The 18813-nt window shown below is 36.3% G+C and overlaps 1 protein-coding gene across 3 annotated transcripts; it reads right to left on the bottom strand.

The window, feature by feature from the left end:
• Window positions 1–5708: 5708 nt before the first annotated feature.
• On the bottom strand, window positions 5709–18792 carry GOLT1B (golgi transport 1B). Of its 3 annotated transcripts, none has more exons than XM_047867581.1 (6): window positions 18623–18768; window positions 18203–18338; window positions 13041–13132; window positions 11239–11417; window positions 10034–10115; window positions 5709–8173 (listed from the first exon to the last, which is right to left on the bottom strand). In XM_047867581.1, the coding sequence occupies exons 2-6, from the start codon at window positions 18309–18311 to the stop codon at window positions 8135–8137; spliced, it is 501 nt and encodes a 166-aa protein (XP_047723537.1). In that variant the 5' UTR covers window positions 18312–18338; window positions 18623–18768; the 3' UTR covers window positions 5709–8134. The 3 variants fall into 3 exon arrangements, with proteins under 3 accessions (XP_047723537.1, XP_047723538.1, XP_047723539.1); XM_047867582.1 differs by having other exon boundaries at window positions 18203–18290; window positions 18623–18764; XM_047867583.1 differs by lacking the exon at window positions 18203–18338 and having other exon boundaries at window positions 18623–18792.
• Window positions 18793–18813: the final 21 nt, after the last annotated feature.

The raw sequence follows: 18813 nt of genomic DNA, 5'->3' as shown, positions 1-18813 counted from the left end.
AGGGGATCTCAATGGAATTTTACATCAATCCTTCACCTAAGTATCCATTCGATTCTTTAACAAACATTTATTAAAAGCCTACTATGTATTGGACATTTCTTCTTTTAGTTCAAGGGACACAGCCATGCATTAAAAAGACACCTTCTCTGCTGTGATCTTCCAGCTTATCTTCCAGTCAGGGGAGAAATACCGTAAACTAGTAAACAGGTAAATAAGGTAATTCAAAACTGTTTTAAATGCTTTATAAAGTAAAAATAAGCTAGGTGATGTGATAAGGTAAGTGGTGGGCTGGTTTAGGGAAGGCAACAATTGAAGGGGTCTGGAAGGATCAGGTAGAGTCAGACATGAGATGAGTTAGAGTGAGAATTAGTGTAACAGGCAGAGTAAAGAAAAGCAAAATCTTGGGATGACAAAGAGCTTGGCTTGTTTGAGGAATAGGGAGGAGACCAATGAGGCCAAAGCTAAGTTGGTCACAGGGTGATAGGCGAGAGCACTTGGAAATGAGGTTGGAGAGGAAGAATTGGACCAGTTCCCGTGCAAACATGGTTATAAGCAAAAGTGATGATGGCTTAGATTTGGGTGGTACTTGCAGGGAATGGAGAGGTGTAAATGAATTTGGGATAGATGTTAGAGATAGAAAATGTAGAACCTGTGGATAAATGGGATATGAGAGTATAAGAAAAATAAATCAAGGATGAATTTTGGGTTTTTGGCTTAAACATTGGGTATGATAAAGCCATTACTGAAATTGGAGACTTCATAAGGAGCCAGTTAAAGAGACGGAAATTAAATTTGAATATTAAAATTAAAATATGCATTAAGCATTCAAGTTGAAATGTTAAGTAGGCAGTTGGAAGTGCAAAACTCTACAGAGCTCAGCAAAGAGGTCACCAGCCTATAATTTTTTTTAATGTTTTTTATTTATTTTGAGAGGAAAAGAGAATATGTGAAAGGGGGAAGGGCAGAGAGAGAGGGAGACAATGGGGCTCAAACCCACGAACCCAGAGATCATGACCTGAGCCAAAGTTGGATGCTTAACCAACGGAGCCATCAGGCACCTGCGTAGTACAACCTTTTAATAAAGCATGAAGCATGTTTACCAATAGACACAAACATCTTTAGTGTCTCTCCAATAGGAATCCAAAGCTCACTCACCTAACCAAGTAAGGCACCCAAACGCCCCGAGACTTTTTTCTAAAGGCAGAATTCAAATTTAAGAATTCTATGAATTTTAAGGAAGTAAAAGGATTGGAATTGAACAAGAACACCTAGAGACTAAGAGGAGGTACAAAAGAGAAGCAGGGGGGCACCTGGGTGGCTTAGTCGGTTGAGCATCCAAATTCAGCTCAGGTCATGATCTCATAGTTATGAGTTCAAGCCCCATATCTGGCTCACTGACTCACTGCTATCAGCACAGAGCTTGCTTCAGATACTCAGTCCCTCTCTCTCTGCCCCTCCCCTGCTTGCACTCTCTCAAAAATAAATTGAAAGAAGAAGAAGAAGAAGAAGAAGAAGAAGAAGAAGAAGAGAAACAGGGACAGAGCTATGAAAACAAACATACAGAGATAAACAGGAGGAGAGCCAGCAAAACAAGTTGAGGTGAAGCAATAAAAAAGAAAAGAGAAATTTCCAGAGATCATGAGGCCATGGAAGCCAACAGAATATCTAACAATGTTGGAAGGTCAAGCTAGATGAGCACTAGGAAGTGTGCACTGGATTTGGGAATGTGATAGCTTTTGAGGCCATAAGCTATATTGGAGTGGGTCTAAAGTGAATAGGATATGAGGAAAGAAAGACAAGTGTGCACAATTTTTAGGTTAGTTCCACTACATTTCACTAAAAGGGGGAAAGAAAAAGTGAATTTTTTTTTTAAAGAGTAGATGCTTGAGGATGGTGGAAGTGTGTTACTAATTTTTGGCCTTTCAGCAATATCTGAACCCTTTCATTTTTAGGGAATTCCTAAAGTTTTCTAAATTATGAATTATGGAATGAGAATCTTGGTGGGAGGCAGAGTCTTCCTTCTATTGTACAAGCTGAAAATGCCAGGCACTCACTTTCCCAGCCTCCCTTTGAGCTAGGATATGAGCACATGACACAGGCTTCACCAATCAGACATGCCCACTTGGATGGGAAATCTGGAGCTAAAATGGAGGAAAGTGGGAATTAGGAGAAGCATGTTCTGGTGCCGAAGTGGTTGTGGTAAGTTTAAGTTTCTGGGGGCAATATTGCCTGCCTACAGGGCTAAAGTCAGATTCCAGGATGGTGATACCACCTGCAGTGTCCTGCTAAAATCAGGTTTGTTGGTGTGTCTGAATAACAATTAAGAAACCATTTACCGAACATGTATGCTGATCGAGATGACCAGGGGAAGGGGACATTAATGATGCTGAACATAAGGTAACTTCAAAAAGGAATGTGTAGAATGCAAGAGGGAAAGGATGCAAAGTATATCAATATTCAGTCGAAACAGTTACATACATAGGCAGATACTGAACAAGGACCTGAGTACCCACCATATGCTAAGGTACCATAGATAAGCAAGATAATCCCTTTCCTCTAAAAGTTAGAGTAGTGCTCCTCAGGAACTAAAATGCATATGAATCACTTGGAAAACTTGTAAAAATGCGGTTTCTGATTTAGTACAGCTAGGGTGAGGTCTGAAATTCTCATTTCTAATAAACTCCCCGGTGACACTGATGGATGTTACTCTACTGATCCTGAGACATTTTGAGTAGTAAAGCTTTAGATGATATAAGTGACAAAAATGAAACTTTGTGAGTCTGTGTGGCTGGGAAAATGGCTAGCAATAGAAATATCAGGGAGTGTACGGGGAGAGAACAGATACAGGTGATTTGGGATTGAAGTTTGAGGGGCTGATGCTCTCTATCTGCAAATAGATTGTGTAAGAGAGATTAGGATTTGGGCACTTGATATTTAGACTTGCCAGCTGTGAAGACATGAACATAAGGTTAGGTTAGTAAATGAGAATGGAATATAGAAAGTAGTCTGTAGGTAGAAACTCGAGGAATATTTATTCCCTTTAAAGCATAAGTCAAGCAAGAAGGAGACAAAGCTGCTCCTGTAGTGTTTCCCAAGGTCTTAGAAGAAGGAAAACATTAAAAACTAAGGACTAAAAGGTTACCATCCAAACTGGATAAAATCATAATATTTCTTTAAATATTAGATTTTAGGATTTAATTTCAAGGGATGGTACCAACTTCCAAAAATGAGCAATAAACTAAATAAAATTATATATTGTTTCAAATGAAGTCCTAAGTGAAACCCAAATGTTAGGTCACTCAACAAACAAATAAAATGCCTCTTTCCCCTCTCCCTACCAAAACCACAGAAACATTTTTAGGAAGAGGGACAGGAAAGTGAATCACCAATAAAACCATGTTTTGAATTTATAATTTGAAGGAAAAATGTATGATGTGGCTTGTTTATAAAGGTTTAGGTGATGAATTCACAAGCAGATGCTTTACGTCAAAGCTGCCATTTTCAGTGTAATACGCACAAACGAAGAGAATGGTTTTGACATATTATCAATATTGTAGTCTTATCAAAAGCGGCATAATGCATTTGTTCTAAAATGGCATTGCCTCCCAATATATTTTTTGTTAAATCACAACATTTTAGGACTTTTACATATCTAAACTTAGAGATAGGCTAAGAAAAGTTACTTGATCAAAAAACACTTGAGGGATAAAACCATTCAATTTTGTTCTGCTGATATTATGACCAGGCACCAGACAACTTGGATAAACCTTTTTTTTTTTTTTATTTTTTAATGTTTATTTATTTTTGACAGAGAGAGAGAGAGAGAGAGAGAGAGAGAGAGAGAGAGAGAGAGAGAGAATGAGCGGGGGAGGGGCAGAGAGAGAGGGAGACATAGAATCTGAAGCAGGCTCCAGGCTCTGAGCTGTCAGCACAGAGCCCGACGCGGGGCTTGAACTCATAGACCGTGAGATCATGACCTGAGCTGAAGTCGGATGCTCATCTGACTGAGCCACCCAGGCACCCATTGGTTAAACCTTTTTTAAAGACATATTCAACGAAGACCATTTTGCCTGTATTACTGATGCTACCTGAATTCTTCCAATCGACTGCAGTGTGCCCAGGCCATTTATACAATAATGGTCACTGTTTAAATCATATTTTTACAAGGTTAGTGATTATTGTGTTCATATAGGCAACACATCTATTTTGGGTAAAGTTACTTGGATAATATGGCTATTATACTAATAAAATATCCAAATTACTTCTTTGATGACAGAATAGAGGATTTTGGTGTATATGAATGAGGTCATTGATTCAATCTTCTACTTTGGCTTTATTCTATGCCAGGGCCAGTCTGCCACGTAGGTCAGCTGTCTCACAAATAGAAGTATGTTTCTCAGAGGGCTACCAGTTTCTGATTCAGGGACACAGAAAAGGCCTGCTATCCAAAATAAAACTCCCTATTCATTGGCCAATGTCTACTGTCTTTCTTTTACTTAAGGTTTTGAACCTTGGGAATCTCTTTTCCATAACCAAATAATACAAAACAAGTGGAAAGTTCTATGAGAGGACAAGGATGGACCAGATGTTTCGGTATAGCGGGTCAAAGAAGATATGACAGAGGTGAACTTTTGATTTGGTCTTGAGAGCTAATAAAGACAAGGTTGTGGAAGAGTGTGCCAGAGGCTCCTGGGTGGATCACTCAGTCCGTTAAGCATCTAACTCTTGATCTCAGCTCAGGTCTTGACCAGATAGATGGTAGTGAATTTAAGCCCTATGTTGTGCCCCATGCTGGGTGTGAAGCCTATTAAAAAAGAAAAAAATGTGTGCCAGTTGTTGGGTTTGGGGCATCCTACTTCTGTGTCCAATCTCCTACATGGGTACAGGTAACAGAAGGGTAGAGGTTGGAACATTTTAGCACAGAGGACAAGGTTAGAAAGATAAACAGATTTAAGACTTCTGGTTTGCCGGACAATAGTCAAGACTTGACGTTCAATTATTGGATTCAACAAATACTTATTGGGTACCTTAAGTGGTAGACATAGCCAGTGATTTCTGGTCTTATCAAAATTTATAATCAAAACACCGCAGAAGTGGTTTCGTCACAAAATACTTACGAATTGTTACTATTCTTTCCATTTTGAGAAAAATAATTTAAACATTTCTCCAGTTTCTAACTGCCAACTTTTAACCTAAGGTTTCTTTGAGTACATCTAAACAATTTGGAAATGAAAAATGCAATGACCATTTTATAGAAAACTGCATATAAGGCTAATTTAAAAAAAAACGAGGCAAGCTATTGTGCAATGCTAAACTAATTTTTTAGGATTTCATTATAAAGATTTATTTGACTGCTCTTAAGGACTGAATATGTATCCTCCCCAAATTCATTATGTTGAGACCTTAACCCTTAATATGAGGGTATTTGGAGGTTGTGTTTTGGGGGAAGCAGTTAGGTTTAGATGAGGTCATGAAGATGAGCTCTCCATGATGGGATTAGTGTCCTTATAAAAAGATGAAGAGACTAAAGCTGTCTGCCACAGGAGGACACAGCAAGAAGGCAGCTGTGGTCCTTACCACTAACTGAGTCTACCCTCACCCGTCTTTTTGGACTTCCCAGCATCCAGAACTGTGAGAAACAAATGTCTGTTTACACTACCCAGTCTACAGAATTTTGTTATAGCAGCCGGAGCTAAAACAACCACCAATTAATAGAAAAGTACCCTTTTATTGAGAGGTAAGACAAGTGTATTTACAATATTCAATTGTTTAGATCATATAATCTGACTGTGAGACTTTTTAAAGCAGCAGTATTCCAGGAATTACAATTTATAAGGGGAAAAGAAAAACATTGCAAGTATGTTTCTGTTACAGAAAAAACATTTGAACAATGCCAGATACACTTAAGGCTAAGTAGTATTAGACCTTCTCCTCCATCTTTATAGCAATGATCAAAGTACATTTTTGTCACAAAGACAGAAGGCTAATTTTGGAAAGGAAGAAACAATACAATGTACAGTGCTTTCTGTCAGAAGACTAATATGTTTAAAAATAGAGCCTCATCAGTGGTTATGAATAAGAAATATACAGTGCTGCCGAGCAGTCCCAAACTCACATTTGAGATTAACTGTGGACTCTTTGAAAACTGAAAACTGCTCCAGCCTCTCAATCTTACTAAGGACTGGGAAATTATCAAATCCTTTACACAACTTCTAATAATGCTTCTGAAATAAGATTTTGAAAAAGTTATCTGTTACAGTGCAAAGAACATTTTGATAGAAATTCATGTCTACAAAGGAGTTAAATAATACACATGTTCCTTACATTAACAGATACTGTTCTTGTTCTAAAAAGGTAGAATTATCTAGCCACTGAAAATAATATGGATCAGTCAAAAATATGTAGAAGAGTCCTACAGGGCAACTTGTATAAGTCGATCCCCAAAATATGTATATATTTGACACTCTCCCAAATGAGGATATTACTTTTTTGAAGAACATTAGACACAACACTAGGTCTCTTATTATTCCATGAACTATTGAGGTAGGAGTCTCATTTTGTCAATATCATCTAGTTTCACAGATTATGTCATAAGTCAAATACCAGTACCAAAAGGCAGTAATCCACAAGACTGAACCATTAAACTACATACCAAGTCTTTCCTTCTTTCGACAAGCAAGAATGGGAGTTCCCTGTGTATTGAGATTTAACTAAAAATAATATAAGCTATGATATATTTTGTAGACATGTTTCTAAATAAAAATCACAAATTTCAATTATGATTTTGTGCATTAAAAAGCTTTGCAACTGTTAAAAAAACAAAGGTAAATAATGCAATCATTAGTGGTATAACAAATAGTACTGTGGCTGTTGAAATGTGTTCTTACATCTACCAGAAAAGCTGTCAACTTGGAAAACTACCAAGAAACAACCACTGTTTCTTACTGCCAGTCAAGCATCAATAGTAGGAAAAACAACATATTTTTTTAGTGTCATGTTTTAAAGAAACTATAGCCCATTTAATTACAGTAAACTAACTTTAGCATGTGAATTCTGGTATTTTCTCCATGAACTCAAGACAAAGCATCTTATGAAGCATTCATCATGCGTATTGATGTTTATGTTATGAAAAAGCTAAAAGTAAAGGAAAACTCAATTTTACATGAAAAGCCCTTAACAAATACCTGTAAGTTTAACCTTTTAACATATTACATCTTAAAGTAAACATTACCAATAGTTATTTATGAAAAGCAAAACAGTAAAACCACTGCTAAAATCAAAAACAAAAACAAAAACAAAAAAGAAAGGAAAACTACACCATGACATGGAAAAATCCATTTGGTTTGCATCATTTAGTATCTTAAATAAAAGACTATTCAATGTAACAGACTACTTCATGGTTAAGAATGCTTTTTGTTAGATGCTTACATGTAATGTAGGATATAGATAACCAAGTTAGACTCTCAAGACTTATGAGTAGTTCTGGAGTGTTCAGTTATAAAGAATAAATGACCTTTGCATATTCCAACAGTGAATATCTAGTTCAGTTTTCATCTGGCTCTAAAATATTAAGAATCAGAAGAACCACAAATGTTTTATTTTAGCCATATGTTTACAAAAAAAAAGTGATTCATACATCAAAACTGGGTTTTCCTTGGTTTTAATACATTAAAATGACATAATCCAATCTAACTCATGCATCACTTTCAGAGACACAGTGCAACTGGAAATATTTTTGCCATTCCAGTGGATATTTCTAAAAAGCAAATGCCTATGCGTGCTCCTGCACCTTCAAAATAAAAAGGAAAGAAACAGGCACCACAGTTCTCCAAGGATGGCTGTGCTTCGCACATTGTGGATAAACAATAAAAATCGCCTTCAAGAGTTTCAATAAGTACTGTAACCTAGAGTTCATCTCCTTTAGTTTGCTTGCTGACTTCTCAGATCACTTGATTAGAAGCCTGTTCTCATTGCTTCTTTGTTAACTGCTATTGGTACTTTGTAGACTATGCGTTTTAAACTTCTGTAAAGAACATTACAAGCTATTTCATGTAATTTAATTTTGTGCTGAATATTCTTCAAAGGATTTTATAAATAATACAATATTTTAAATGAGTCTTCAATTCACTTGTTGTTATACCATATTGTTGCTTTCTCCAACTTTATCTACAAACTGCAAGGAGAAGAAAAACAGATAATTAAAAGAAAGCCCAGAGCATTACAAAAATATTATATCAACATTTTATATGTTGATTTAAAAAACCCAACTTCATAAGATTCGTGGCAATTTAAGGTGTGACTGACAATGGTTAATCCAGTACTACTCACCACAATCTTCTGACATGTAAATGTGTATAAAAATTTTTCTTTTCTAAGGTTGTTTTTGCATGACATGTTATGCATATGACTTTAAGGGTGCAACACAAGAAATGCAACACAATGAATAAAAAAACTGGATAAAATGAAGGTAACACTGCTAGCTTAACAAAACAATAAAAAAATAAAAAGCTGAAATGTCAGCCATTCATGCATTAATGAACCCAATAAGATATTTCCACTGACCATTACTGTGGATCTCTTCTGGGCCTATGTAGTCTTTGAACAAACAGATTTAACTCCATTAAGTTCAACAATTAACAACAGCTATTGACTAAAAATACTTTAAATGTGTATTCTGGACTTCAGACTGAAAGTGGCAATGACATTAAAAATAGATGTAATGAGGCAAGCACAAATTAATAATTACAGAATATAAATTTTAACACACATTAATGTTAACTGGTTATTTACTTTGGCTACTCCACCCCAAATACAAAGCAATTGGGCCTTCTTCAGCATTCCAGATGGTGATGCAAATATTGAAACAAAATAATTAGTGGATATATTAAAAGTTGTGTAACCCAAGTGGTCACAATACTATCAAACTCTAGAAATCATTTAACCCTTCTTTTCATTTCACTATTCACACTTTTACTTAAGAATTTATTATAAGAAAGTAATAATGATAGGAAACATAACTGACAGCATTGGGTGTTTATTTATGCCAACAATGAAGGATCCTTAAATTAAGGACATGAATAATGATTACAACTGCATAACTAGAAGTTTCAGTAAATTCAAAAGCCATTCTAAGTAAAAACAACATTTACTACAGTATGAGTTTGGAGATTAATGCAAATGAAATCAGAATATACATATTCCAACCTTTTATATTATTATAAATAGGTAATGGGTGCACTAAAACTAAATGTTGCTTTGAAAGTACCATGGATTCATTAGGATTTTCAGTTAAATTTATGTGTAGAGAAAGCACAACATTCTCTCTCCAAAAGTAACTTCAAACATCAAGGTTGTCTGGGCTGTAATATTCTGACTCTAAAATCGACTTGAGGTTGAAAATGAGATTTTTGTCTTACAGTGGTACCTATTCTTCTGTGGGTGAGCCATCCTTTAGCTCTCTGAGAATCCAGTAAATGCTATGGACTTTGTTAGTAACATCTACAAATGTCTGTAAACAACTTTAGGATGTTGATGGCCCATCTTGGAGGAACAGATTTGATGAGATCATTCAAACTGTGGAACAGAGTTGGGAACAGCATTTTATCATCTGACTTCCAGTATAATTAGTGCTTGATTTAATTGTTTTAATGCATGCTATTGGTGATACTAAGAAAGAAAATAATATTTACTAGAAATAATGATGTCCTTTTTATATAATGGCTTCTAAAATTAGAGATCATATAAAAGTTAATTGAAAAGTACCAGAACTTTCAAAGAGAAAGGCACAATATAAATTTGAGTTACATTAAAAAAAATAATAAAACAAGAATATTAAATGGATATAGTGAAACAAAATTCCAGGTTTTATAAGGTCAGCAATGATTATTTTCTCTGGTATTCATGGTAATCTATGGCAATGTAACAATTTATATCATAATAAAAACATCAATTACTTGTATTTCTTGAAGTAAAGAACATCACAGTATTTATTTTGTAGGTTTAAAAATTTTATTTCTAATACATGATTACTTACTGATCTAATTCCAGGTAAATTCAAGAGGGATCCAAGGACTGGTACTCTTCTAATAAAGCCAATGACCACAGGAAAGAAGCCCCTAGGAAGAAGGAAAAAAAGGTTCTCAGAACTTACATATTCTTTATTATCAAAATCAATTGCTAACCAAGTAAAAAGAAAGGATCCTATTAAAATTTTAAATGTTTTGGAGACTTCAAATTTCAAATGTTACCTTTAGTGGTAATGTTTCTTTCCTCTCCCAGGATTTGATCTTTCTTAATTATGCTCATATAGTATTTTGCTTATACATTTGTAACAGCATTACTACTATTATTACTACTACTATATTCTTTTTTTTTAAGTTATTTATTCATCTTGAGACAGAGAGAAAGTGCAAGCAGGAGAGGGGCAGAGAGAGAGGAGAAAGTGAGAATCCTAAGTAGGCTCTGTAGCAGTGCAGAGCCTGATGCGGGGCTCGAATCCATGAAACATGAGATCATCACCTGAACTGAAGTCAGATGCTTAACCGACTGAGCCACCCAGGCTCCCCTACTACTGGATATTTATAGTCTAGTGCCCATATCAGAAATTAGAGATTTTCTAAGGCAGATTTGACACTTAATTCATTTTCATGTCTTCCCATGAAGAATAGGGTATTTGGCAGAGAGAAGACAAAGGATATATATTTCCTGAATAAATAAACTTACCTTATATAAAGGTATTTTCTCACATTGCATGCTATTATTTATTCACTTAGTAACTAGCATTTGTAAAATGTTAACTGATCAAAATCTAACATAGTTCATTTAGCACAAAATTTTCTAATATGAGTATGTACTAAAAGAATTGTCATCAAGTGGCAGTAACTATGCAGTATTAGGTTCTATGTATTAAAGTGCTGTATGCATGTATCACTGTTTAGTTGATAAAAATAGCAGACACAGTGCCTTAATAGAAAAGACAGTGCCTTAAAATCCCAATAAAATGAATTTTATTGCATTGAAAATACAAGATAATGTATACTATTTATACATTTGATAAACACTTTTATAGTTGACTGAATTATCTAAAGCTGTAATACAAGATTCAATGTAAACAAAAATCCATTTGAGAAAATTATGGTCTTTGTATTCATGCTGATGCAAATATCCGGGCTTTTGTAATAATTATTTGAGGTACTGGTTCATTGAAAGAGAAAAGGTAAAATAAAAAAATTGCCTTACCTGAACAATAGAAAGAATCCATAAATTTCAAAGATCATGCCTATCAAAGGCCAACCAATAAGGACTACAAATACTCCACCCAGGAAAAATCCTGTCGCTTTCATTTTATGTTTTTGGAAGAAGAATCTGAATGTTCTTTCTAAACCAATTACAAAAGCCAAGCCAGCCACAAATAAAACCTAGGAGAGAAAGAAAATGCAAGATAGGAAAAGCAGTTACACACACTGCATAAATTTGAAAAGCAAGGTCAAAGCTAAATATAATGAAAAGAAATACATCTGGCTCTTAGTGTGGGCAACTGGCTGGAGAAAACTACAGTGCACACGAAGAGGCAGAACCAAGGAGTGTGCTAAGCATGCTAATGTTGTAGTTGTAGTCCAGTCTTCTCAGTCCTCTTCTATCTTGATTAAATGCAGAAAAAGGGAACTAAAGATTAGATGTTACCGAAGGGCGTGTGCACATGCAGTGGTTTTCCCAGGTAAACTAGATGGAGACGGCTTGGCTAAGCAGATGAGAGGCAGGGCAAAAAAAGAAGGCTGCCCATAAATATGTCACCCGAAGGTATTCCTGGTTTTGCACACTTCACCCTAGGCTAGAGGTGTTCTGTGGGTGGGAGAAGTACTGACATGGCCAAGATGATGGAAGGAACCATGAAAAGCCAGGAAGAGGAATTAGTCTTACTAATTCCAGAATATCTGGTGGCAGCAGAAATAAAAATAAAGCCACGTTCTCAAATACATATTTTGTATGTTTTCAGATAGTGAACAAGAAATGGTGATCTAGTAAAAGCTTGTTTTTTCCCAGGCTTTATTTCCAATACTTGCCTTCCTTCCTTTTTTTTTTTTTTTTTAATGGGATGAAACATTTTTATTGAATTTTTATTTACTTATTATTTTTTTTTTTTGAGAGAGAGAGCGAGCGTGCACGCACGTGTGCACACATACACATAATTAGGGGAGGGTGAGAGGGAGAGAAAGAATACTAAGCAGGCTGAATGGCTCAGTGTCCACAGGGTGATGGTGGTGGTGGTTTCCAATCCCTCAAACCTTGAGTTCATGACCTCAGCAGAAATCAAGAGTTGAAGGCTTAACCGACTGAGCCTCCTAGGTGCCCCATTTCATAACTGTGTTTAATGAAAAATTTTCATACAAATATTGATTGAACCTAATGGTTAAGCTTCGTATTCTCAGATACCAATGCTACTTATATGTTATTAATTAACCTATCGATTTTGAACAATTTTGTTACCCTTTATATCTTCCAATTTCCAATTACAAGCCCAACAGTAATACACACTTCTAAGATATTTCACTCTTGCACAACCTCCACACATGGACAACAAAGTACAGTCCAAATAAACAATATGCACGTTTCTTAAGAAGTCAACTCTTAATATACAGATATATTAAGAGGTTTAAATGGCTTTTAAAAACCTATTTCATGCTACTGAACCAAATGTCTAAAGTCATATGTTTTAAGTTAAACATATTTATAAATTTACCAAGACATGGGGGCTACCAAGTCATTTATTTTGAACTCCTATTTAGAGGCAGCCTTGATTTAATCTATTGTATATCACACATCAAACACTTAACAGAGTAGTTATTCAAAAACTTCTTTAAGTGTTTACCTTTTATTTAAACAGAAAACAGGTTTTACTTCTGATGGAAACAGAGAAGCTAGCAGGAATCTTTACATGAATAATAGGGAATTGTTTCCCCCCAACCTAACAGCAGGCAATAATTAATTTGCAGTTAAAATTTCCTTACGAATTTAGTTAAAATATTTATTGAAAAACTCACATTTCCAATAGCCAGTAGTGCTTTGTCAAAAAAGAGAATCATTCCAAAGAACAGGAAAAACACTCCAAATCCTGTTAATCCCATTCCAATTTCTGCAATATAAATTATATAGTTAAGGGTAGAGAAAAATTAAAGTTACATTAAGATCCCTATAAACTAAGTAAGAAAGTTTCTCAGTTTTTCTTTTGGATGATATAAGAAAATAGGTTCCTAACATTGCAGGTTAACTTTATGACATTCATTAAGGTCTATAACAAAGTAACATCAGCAAATAACCTCGACATATAAAATATGAATTTATGAGAGACAGCACTTCTCATAAACATATGCATAACAGAGAAAGATAATCAGGATTCTAAATCTTGGGTTGTAAATTTTTTCCCTTCCAAGAACTCCTCTGGCACCAGGCATAAATATATGAGTTTACTTTTACTATTTATCTCTTTCATATTCTATGACATTATTTATATGCACAATATCTCCAGTTACTTCTTCCTTCTTTTCATCTAACTCCTTCTTTAACCCAGTGGAAATGTTACAGTGGGTCTGCACGGTATACTTCACTCCGTGATACACTTCTCACAACAACAGTATTTTGAGAATCACATTGCCATCTCCTCAAAAGTTAATTTTCAGAAGGTTATGTATCACTTTTAACTTCTTGATGGTATGGGTTTATCTTCTATAAATTACCTAAACCATGAATCCAATCACATGTTTAGTGTACAAGTCCTAAAAGCAGCACTCCAGAGTTTCAAAGAACACAGTTGTACTTAATATTAATATTCTGGAGTTTTACTCTTTTTATTCAAAGACTCTGAAATGCCTGTATCTCTTTCAGGTACTATCTGATGGTGAATGAAGCATAAGCACTGAAGTTTATGTTCATCCTGTATATAAAACTAATAATTTTATTACCTTCACATTCTCTTGGTCTTCTCTTTTCAGTCTGAAGATTCCTAACTTTCTAAGATTACAGTTGTCCTTTTCTGTTAATGCTAAAAGCATAAGCCACTAAGTCACCTTGATCATTTTAGTTTTGCTGTCAGGAAATACTCACCAATCCTTATTTTACCTAGACGCTTACTATCTGCTTGAAATAATCAATCAGAGCAAAAACTACCATATTTTTGGAAACTCAATTTTATTTTATTTTTTTAATGTTTATTTATTTTTGAGAGACAGAGAGAGAGAGACAGCGCACGAGTGGGAGAGAGGCAGAGAGAGAGAGACACAGAATCTGAAGCAGACTGCAGGCTCCGAGCTGTCAGCACAGAGCCCTATGAGAGGCTGGAACTCACGAACTGAGAGATCATGACTTGAGCGGAAGTAGGATGCTTAATTGACTGAGCCCCCCACGCGCCCCTGGAAACTCAATTTTAAATACACCATTAATGATTTCTGATCTGTTACTTAACTTTTTGGCTGTGGCTCCAGAAAGCCCAAATCTAGGTCACAGCCACTTAAAAAAAAATTTAAGACTTGTAAAATGTTCTGATGAGTTGAACACTTTTATCATATACCTTTTCTATATCCCCCATGTCCTCAATTTGCAGTTATCTACTGCCTTCCATTCCAGCTACCTTTTCTCCCAAAGTTAGTCTAAAAGAATTCAGGTACTAGTCTATAAATATACTGATAAATGTATTCCACAGACACAAAATCCTATGAAAATGTGAAGCTAATGCTTTCATGCTTAAATCCCTTAAGAGAATTCAACAGAATAACTGTTTAGCTGTCAGACATAATTTCCTAGAGGAAAACATGGACAAAAGAACAAGTAAAATTCCATTGTATAACTATTTAGTAGTTAGGATTTAGTCATCGACAGCTGAGTTACTTGAGTATGACTAACTTCCAACTTTTCATAAATTGTCCTAATGATTACATAAAAATTTTGAGAGGTTTGTTCAGCAGAAAGGAATTATATAGAAATACACCTACTATGTACTGAGAATTTACCATGAATTAGCCATTAGGAGGTGCTTTGCATGCCTTACATAACTTAATCCTCCCAATACTACTGCAAGGTAGGTATCATTACATCATTTTAGAGATCGAGTAAGAGGAGTTTAGAGAGATGACTTAATATACCTGGACTCACACTTCTGGCTAACCATTTGGACTCAGTCCCTGTCCTTACCTATTACATCATACCCCTTCCTACAGGATTTTCTTACCTTTTTTTTAGGTTAAATATGTTTGATTAAGTGAAATTCAAGGGCACTGGAGCATACTGAGCTTCTGAGAGTAGCATCTCTAGGTGACTCAAGTTTAATAGGATTAGTTTGTTACCTAACACAACTAAGTAGGTGTTAGTAGAAGTATTAAAAATTGACTGCTGTGAAAAAAGATAATATCTGGATATGGTTTCATATTCACTGAAGTGTTTATACAAATATGTTGTAATTCTTTTAACAAAAATGTGAGGTGAAAAGTAGCACCCGCCCCACGTATCACAGATTAGGAACTCATCTGTTCATAGAATCAGCAAATGTATGTATGTGGTGCCTTGGAGGTGGGGGGACAGCTGGGCAGGAAGAGTGATGGTTGCGTGGAGTCAGGCTAGAATTCAAACCCTGTTTCTGGACTCCACAGCTTAAAAACCATAACAGGGGAACCAAAACTATTTCATCCAGTGTAGTCCAGGAGGAGACAGTTGCCTGTGACATATTTGCCCAAACTGGTACTGGCATGTTGCCAAGTTATTTCCGGACCTGAATGGGCCAAAAGTCTCTAACTGGCCTCACTGTGCCCTTTTCTCATCTCCCGAATTCCCATCTTCCCTAGGCTTATGCATTCATAAGCCCTCTGGTTAGTAAAGCCCTACATGGAGTTGCCCGCTCATCACCAGGATCATATCCAGAAAAACAAATTTACCTTCCTCTCTTGCAGCTATCAAATCTGCATTCCTCTTGCCCATGTGTGTGGTTTTTTTTTTTTTAAAGAACAATCTAATAAAAACAACTTAATGAAATTTGTCTAAAATAAAAAGAGAACTTATTGTGGAAACTTTATAAGGAAAGATACACTTAATCCAATAGCAATCACTAACATTTTGGTATCTTATTTAAAAATTTTAATATTAGCTTTCTCTTTCTTCCTATGCCTTTTAAAAAACAGAAAATTTCATTATAAAGAATTCGACTGAATATCAGCTAATTGAACCACTCAACTGAATATTACGGTAGAATTTCAGACAAAGTGACATAATGATATAAAGATTTACAGGCAGCATGGGAAATACCCTACTCCGTCCCCTCAATAAATCTTGTGTTTTTATGGAGGGGGTGGGGAGAGTGCTATTATAGAATCCCTTAAAACAATCATGAATTGCTATTGATTCTGTTCAGTGCTCTGTCACCCTCTCCCAGAATCAGGATTCCAGAATAATCTCGGCAAATCACTTGAATGATGGCCAATTTCTGCAGTTAAACACACACACACAAACACCATTTGAAATCCAAGAGCTTTTGGTTCACTAACCATTTTGTGTTCCAATCCACTGTCCTAACTAAAACATATGGCAAATGAACATCAAAGAGTATAATTTAACCTTTCTCATCAATTTAATAAGGGGGAACACTCCCTACCTATTCTGCCCACATTCCAACTCAATCCCCTGGTTCTGGATTTTGGAAGAATGTAAATCAGGCACCTGTCCCTATAAGAAGTCTTCAACAGAAGAGAATCTCTGTGCAAAGGATAATAGTTCATAGTTTTAATCTGTGTAATAATCAGACTCAGATAAAAAAATAATACTTTATAGTTAGAATAACTGTGTAGAGATTAAGTACTTCTTCTAATTAGTAGAATTAGAAATAAATTTCAGCAATTTAGGTATACAATTCTCCTAATTTCCTGTAACAACCTAATTTTAATTTTGGGTCTCAGTCAAGAGGAACAGAACACTGCATCACAAACAGAATAGGATCTGACTATCCTACACAATCTCTCTCTCAAAAAAAAAAAATCAATGCATAATTGTGTAGGATAAATATCTACTGTTGCAACTATTCTTGCCATGAAAGAATTACATCATTCTAAGATAGATCTCAAATAAGATTTATGTCAAGTCTTCTTAGATGCTAGTATGGTCCAGTGAACACAAAGGTTTCTGAGCCAGGAGACCTGGGATCAAGCCTTGCTTCTGTCACTTTCCTTATGACCACACATTGAATTTCTTTTGAGCCTCTTTTAATTTATAGAAGAGATATACCTCTCCCTGCCTTATAGGGCTCTAATAAAAATTCAGTGTAATGATTTACATGAAAGCACTTGATAAAATAAAAGAAGATGCCTTTATACAATTGCTAGTTTCTATTATAACAGTAAGGGGGGGGGGAAGGAGAAAAAAAGAAAGAAAAGAAAAAAGGAAAAAAAGAAACAAAAAAGGACTTTATGTTTTCTGATCAGAGCAGGCCAACAGACCAAAAGGGGTCAGTGCAGGTGGCACGAAGGTGTAGACCCATCCAACCACTGGAAGGAAAAGCACCTGATTGGGGTGGTAGTGTATATAGGACACAACAGAAGCTCTGTCAAGTTCAACTCAGCCATGACTTGAATCCAAACTTTAAGACTCCGCTTTAATATAGAGCATTTTAAATGAAACTCTATTTTCAATAGACTGTTTAGATTTTAAAATCTTGAAAATCAAAGTAAGTTAAGCATAATTAAGAAAAAAATCATGACAGATAAAGCAAGGTGAGACAAAAAGACTATCATGACCATTAAAAGATAGGACCCATTGTTGGGCAGATATGTAAATACAAAAACTATTAAGATTGACAAAAGCGTGAGAAAAGTAGAAGTGTTAAAATGAAAGAAATGGTAACAGCAATGCTAACCTTAGATATAAAATAAGCCTGGAGAACTCTGTGGTAGGCAGAAAGAAATGCTAAAATAATAAAACAAACCACAAAGCACAATATACAACATTAAGGAAAGAAATCGTTTAACTGAACACAAAGTGGCTTTTTACTACTGCGGAAACATTAGGTGGTAGAAAAGTGAAGTCGTTTCAAGGAATTTTTGGAAGGTTTCCAGAGGTGGCAAAAGGCGAAATACTCAAAATATTTAAGTGTAAGCATATTTTTTAAAAACCCAAACACCTACAATAGGTGACATCTAAAATACCGCCTCCCAAACAACCGGCCAGTAACTTGTAGAGGACCCCAAGTTTGTCATGTGCAGAAACGTCCCCAAGGATGAACCGCGGGTACCGCGCATCAAACTTTCTCTTGTGGCCATCTGCAGGAACAAAGCGTCCATCTCACTGGGGGTGAGAGCGGCGAGACCCTGGTGCAAGACAGACGCTCAGCAAAGGCTTCCCCCCCACTCCAGATCGGACTTCTCCCTAGACCCCGCCGACCCGCCTCCCAGACCAGGTCTGCCACTGCAAGTCCAGCCCCCGACCCCTCAAGGCAGCCCTCCCAGTCCCGCATCCCTCGCTCAGTCCCACAGGCCGCCGCCCCCAACACGGAGCTTCATTCATTGACCCGGGCAGAGGGGCGGGCGAGCGAAACGAGCTCGAGCAACGGGTGTGTGAGGCTCCAGGCGGGGATACCGGGGCGAGTGCTTACTCTGGGTGTCCGTTAAGGAGATCATGGCTGCAGCGGTGAGGGGAACGGCTACTGCACCTCCGGGCGCCCAGGGCGTTAAGCAAACTGGGGAGAAAAGAAGCCGGGAAACAACCCAGGGGAGAGCCGCCACGTCTTCCGGAAACACGCAGCCACCCCTACCCTAGCCTCAAGACAGCTTCCCATTGGCGAAA

The sequence above is a fragment of the Prionailurus viverrinus genome, chromosome B4, assembly GCF_022837055.1.
Source record: "Prionailurus viverrinus isolate Anna chromosome B4, UM_Priviv_1.0, whole genome shotgun sequence".
NCBI classification, from domain to species: Eukaryota; Metazoa; Chordata; class Mammalia; order Carnivora; family Felidae; genus Prionailurus; species Prionailurus viverrinus.
This window is presented reverse-complemented; position numbering and strand designations above follow the sequence as displayed.

Coding starts and splice junctions, on each gene's coding strand:
- GOLT1B (XM_047867581.1), bottom strand. CDS start 18,311: ATGGACGCTTTGTTCCTGCAGATGGCCACAAGAGAAAGTTTGATGCGC. Junction 13,133..18,202: donor AAACTTGGGGTCCTCTACAA/GTTACTGGCCGG, acceptor TTTATATTGCAG/AAATTGGAATGGGATTAACA. Junction 11,418..13,040: donor CACTACTGGCTATTGGAAAT/GTGAGTTTTTCA, acceptor TTTCTCTCCTAG/GTTTTATTTGTGGCTGGCTT.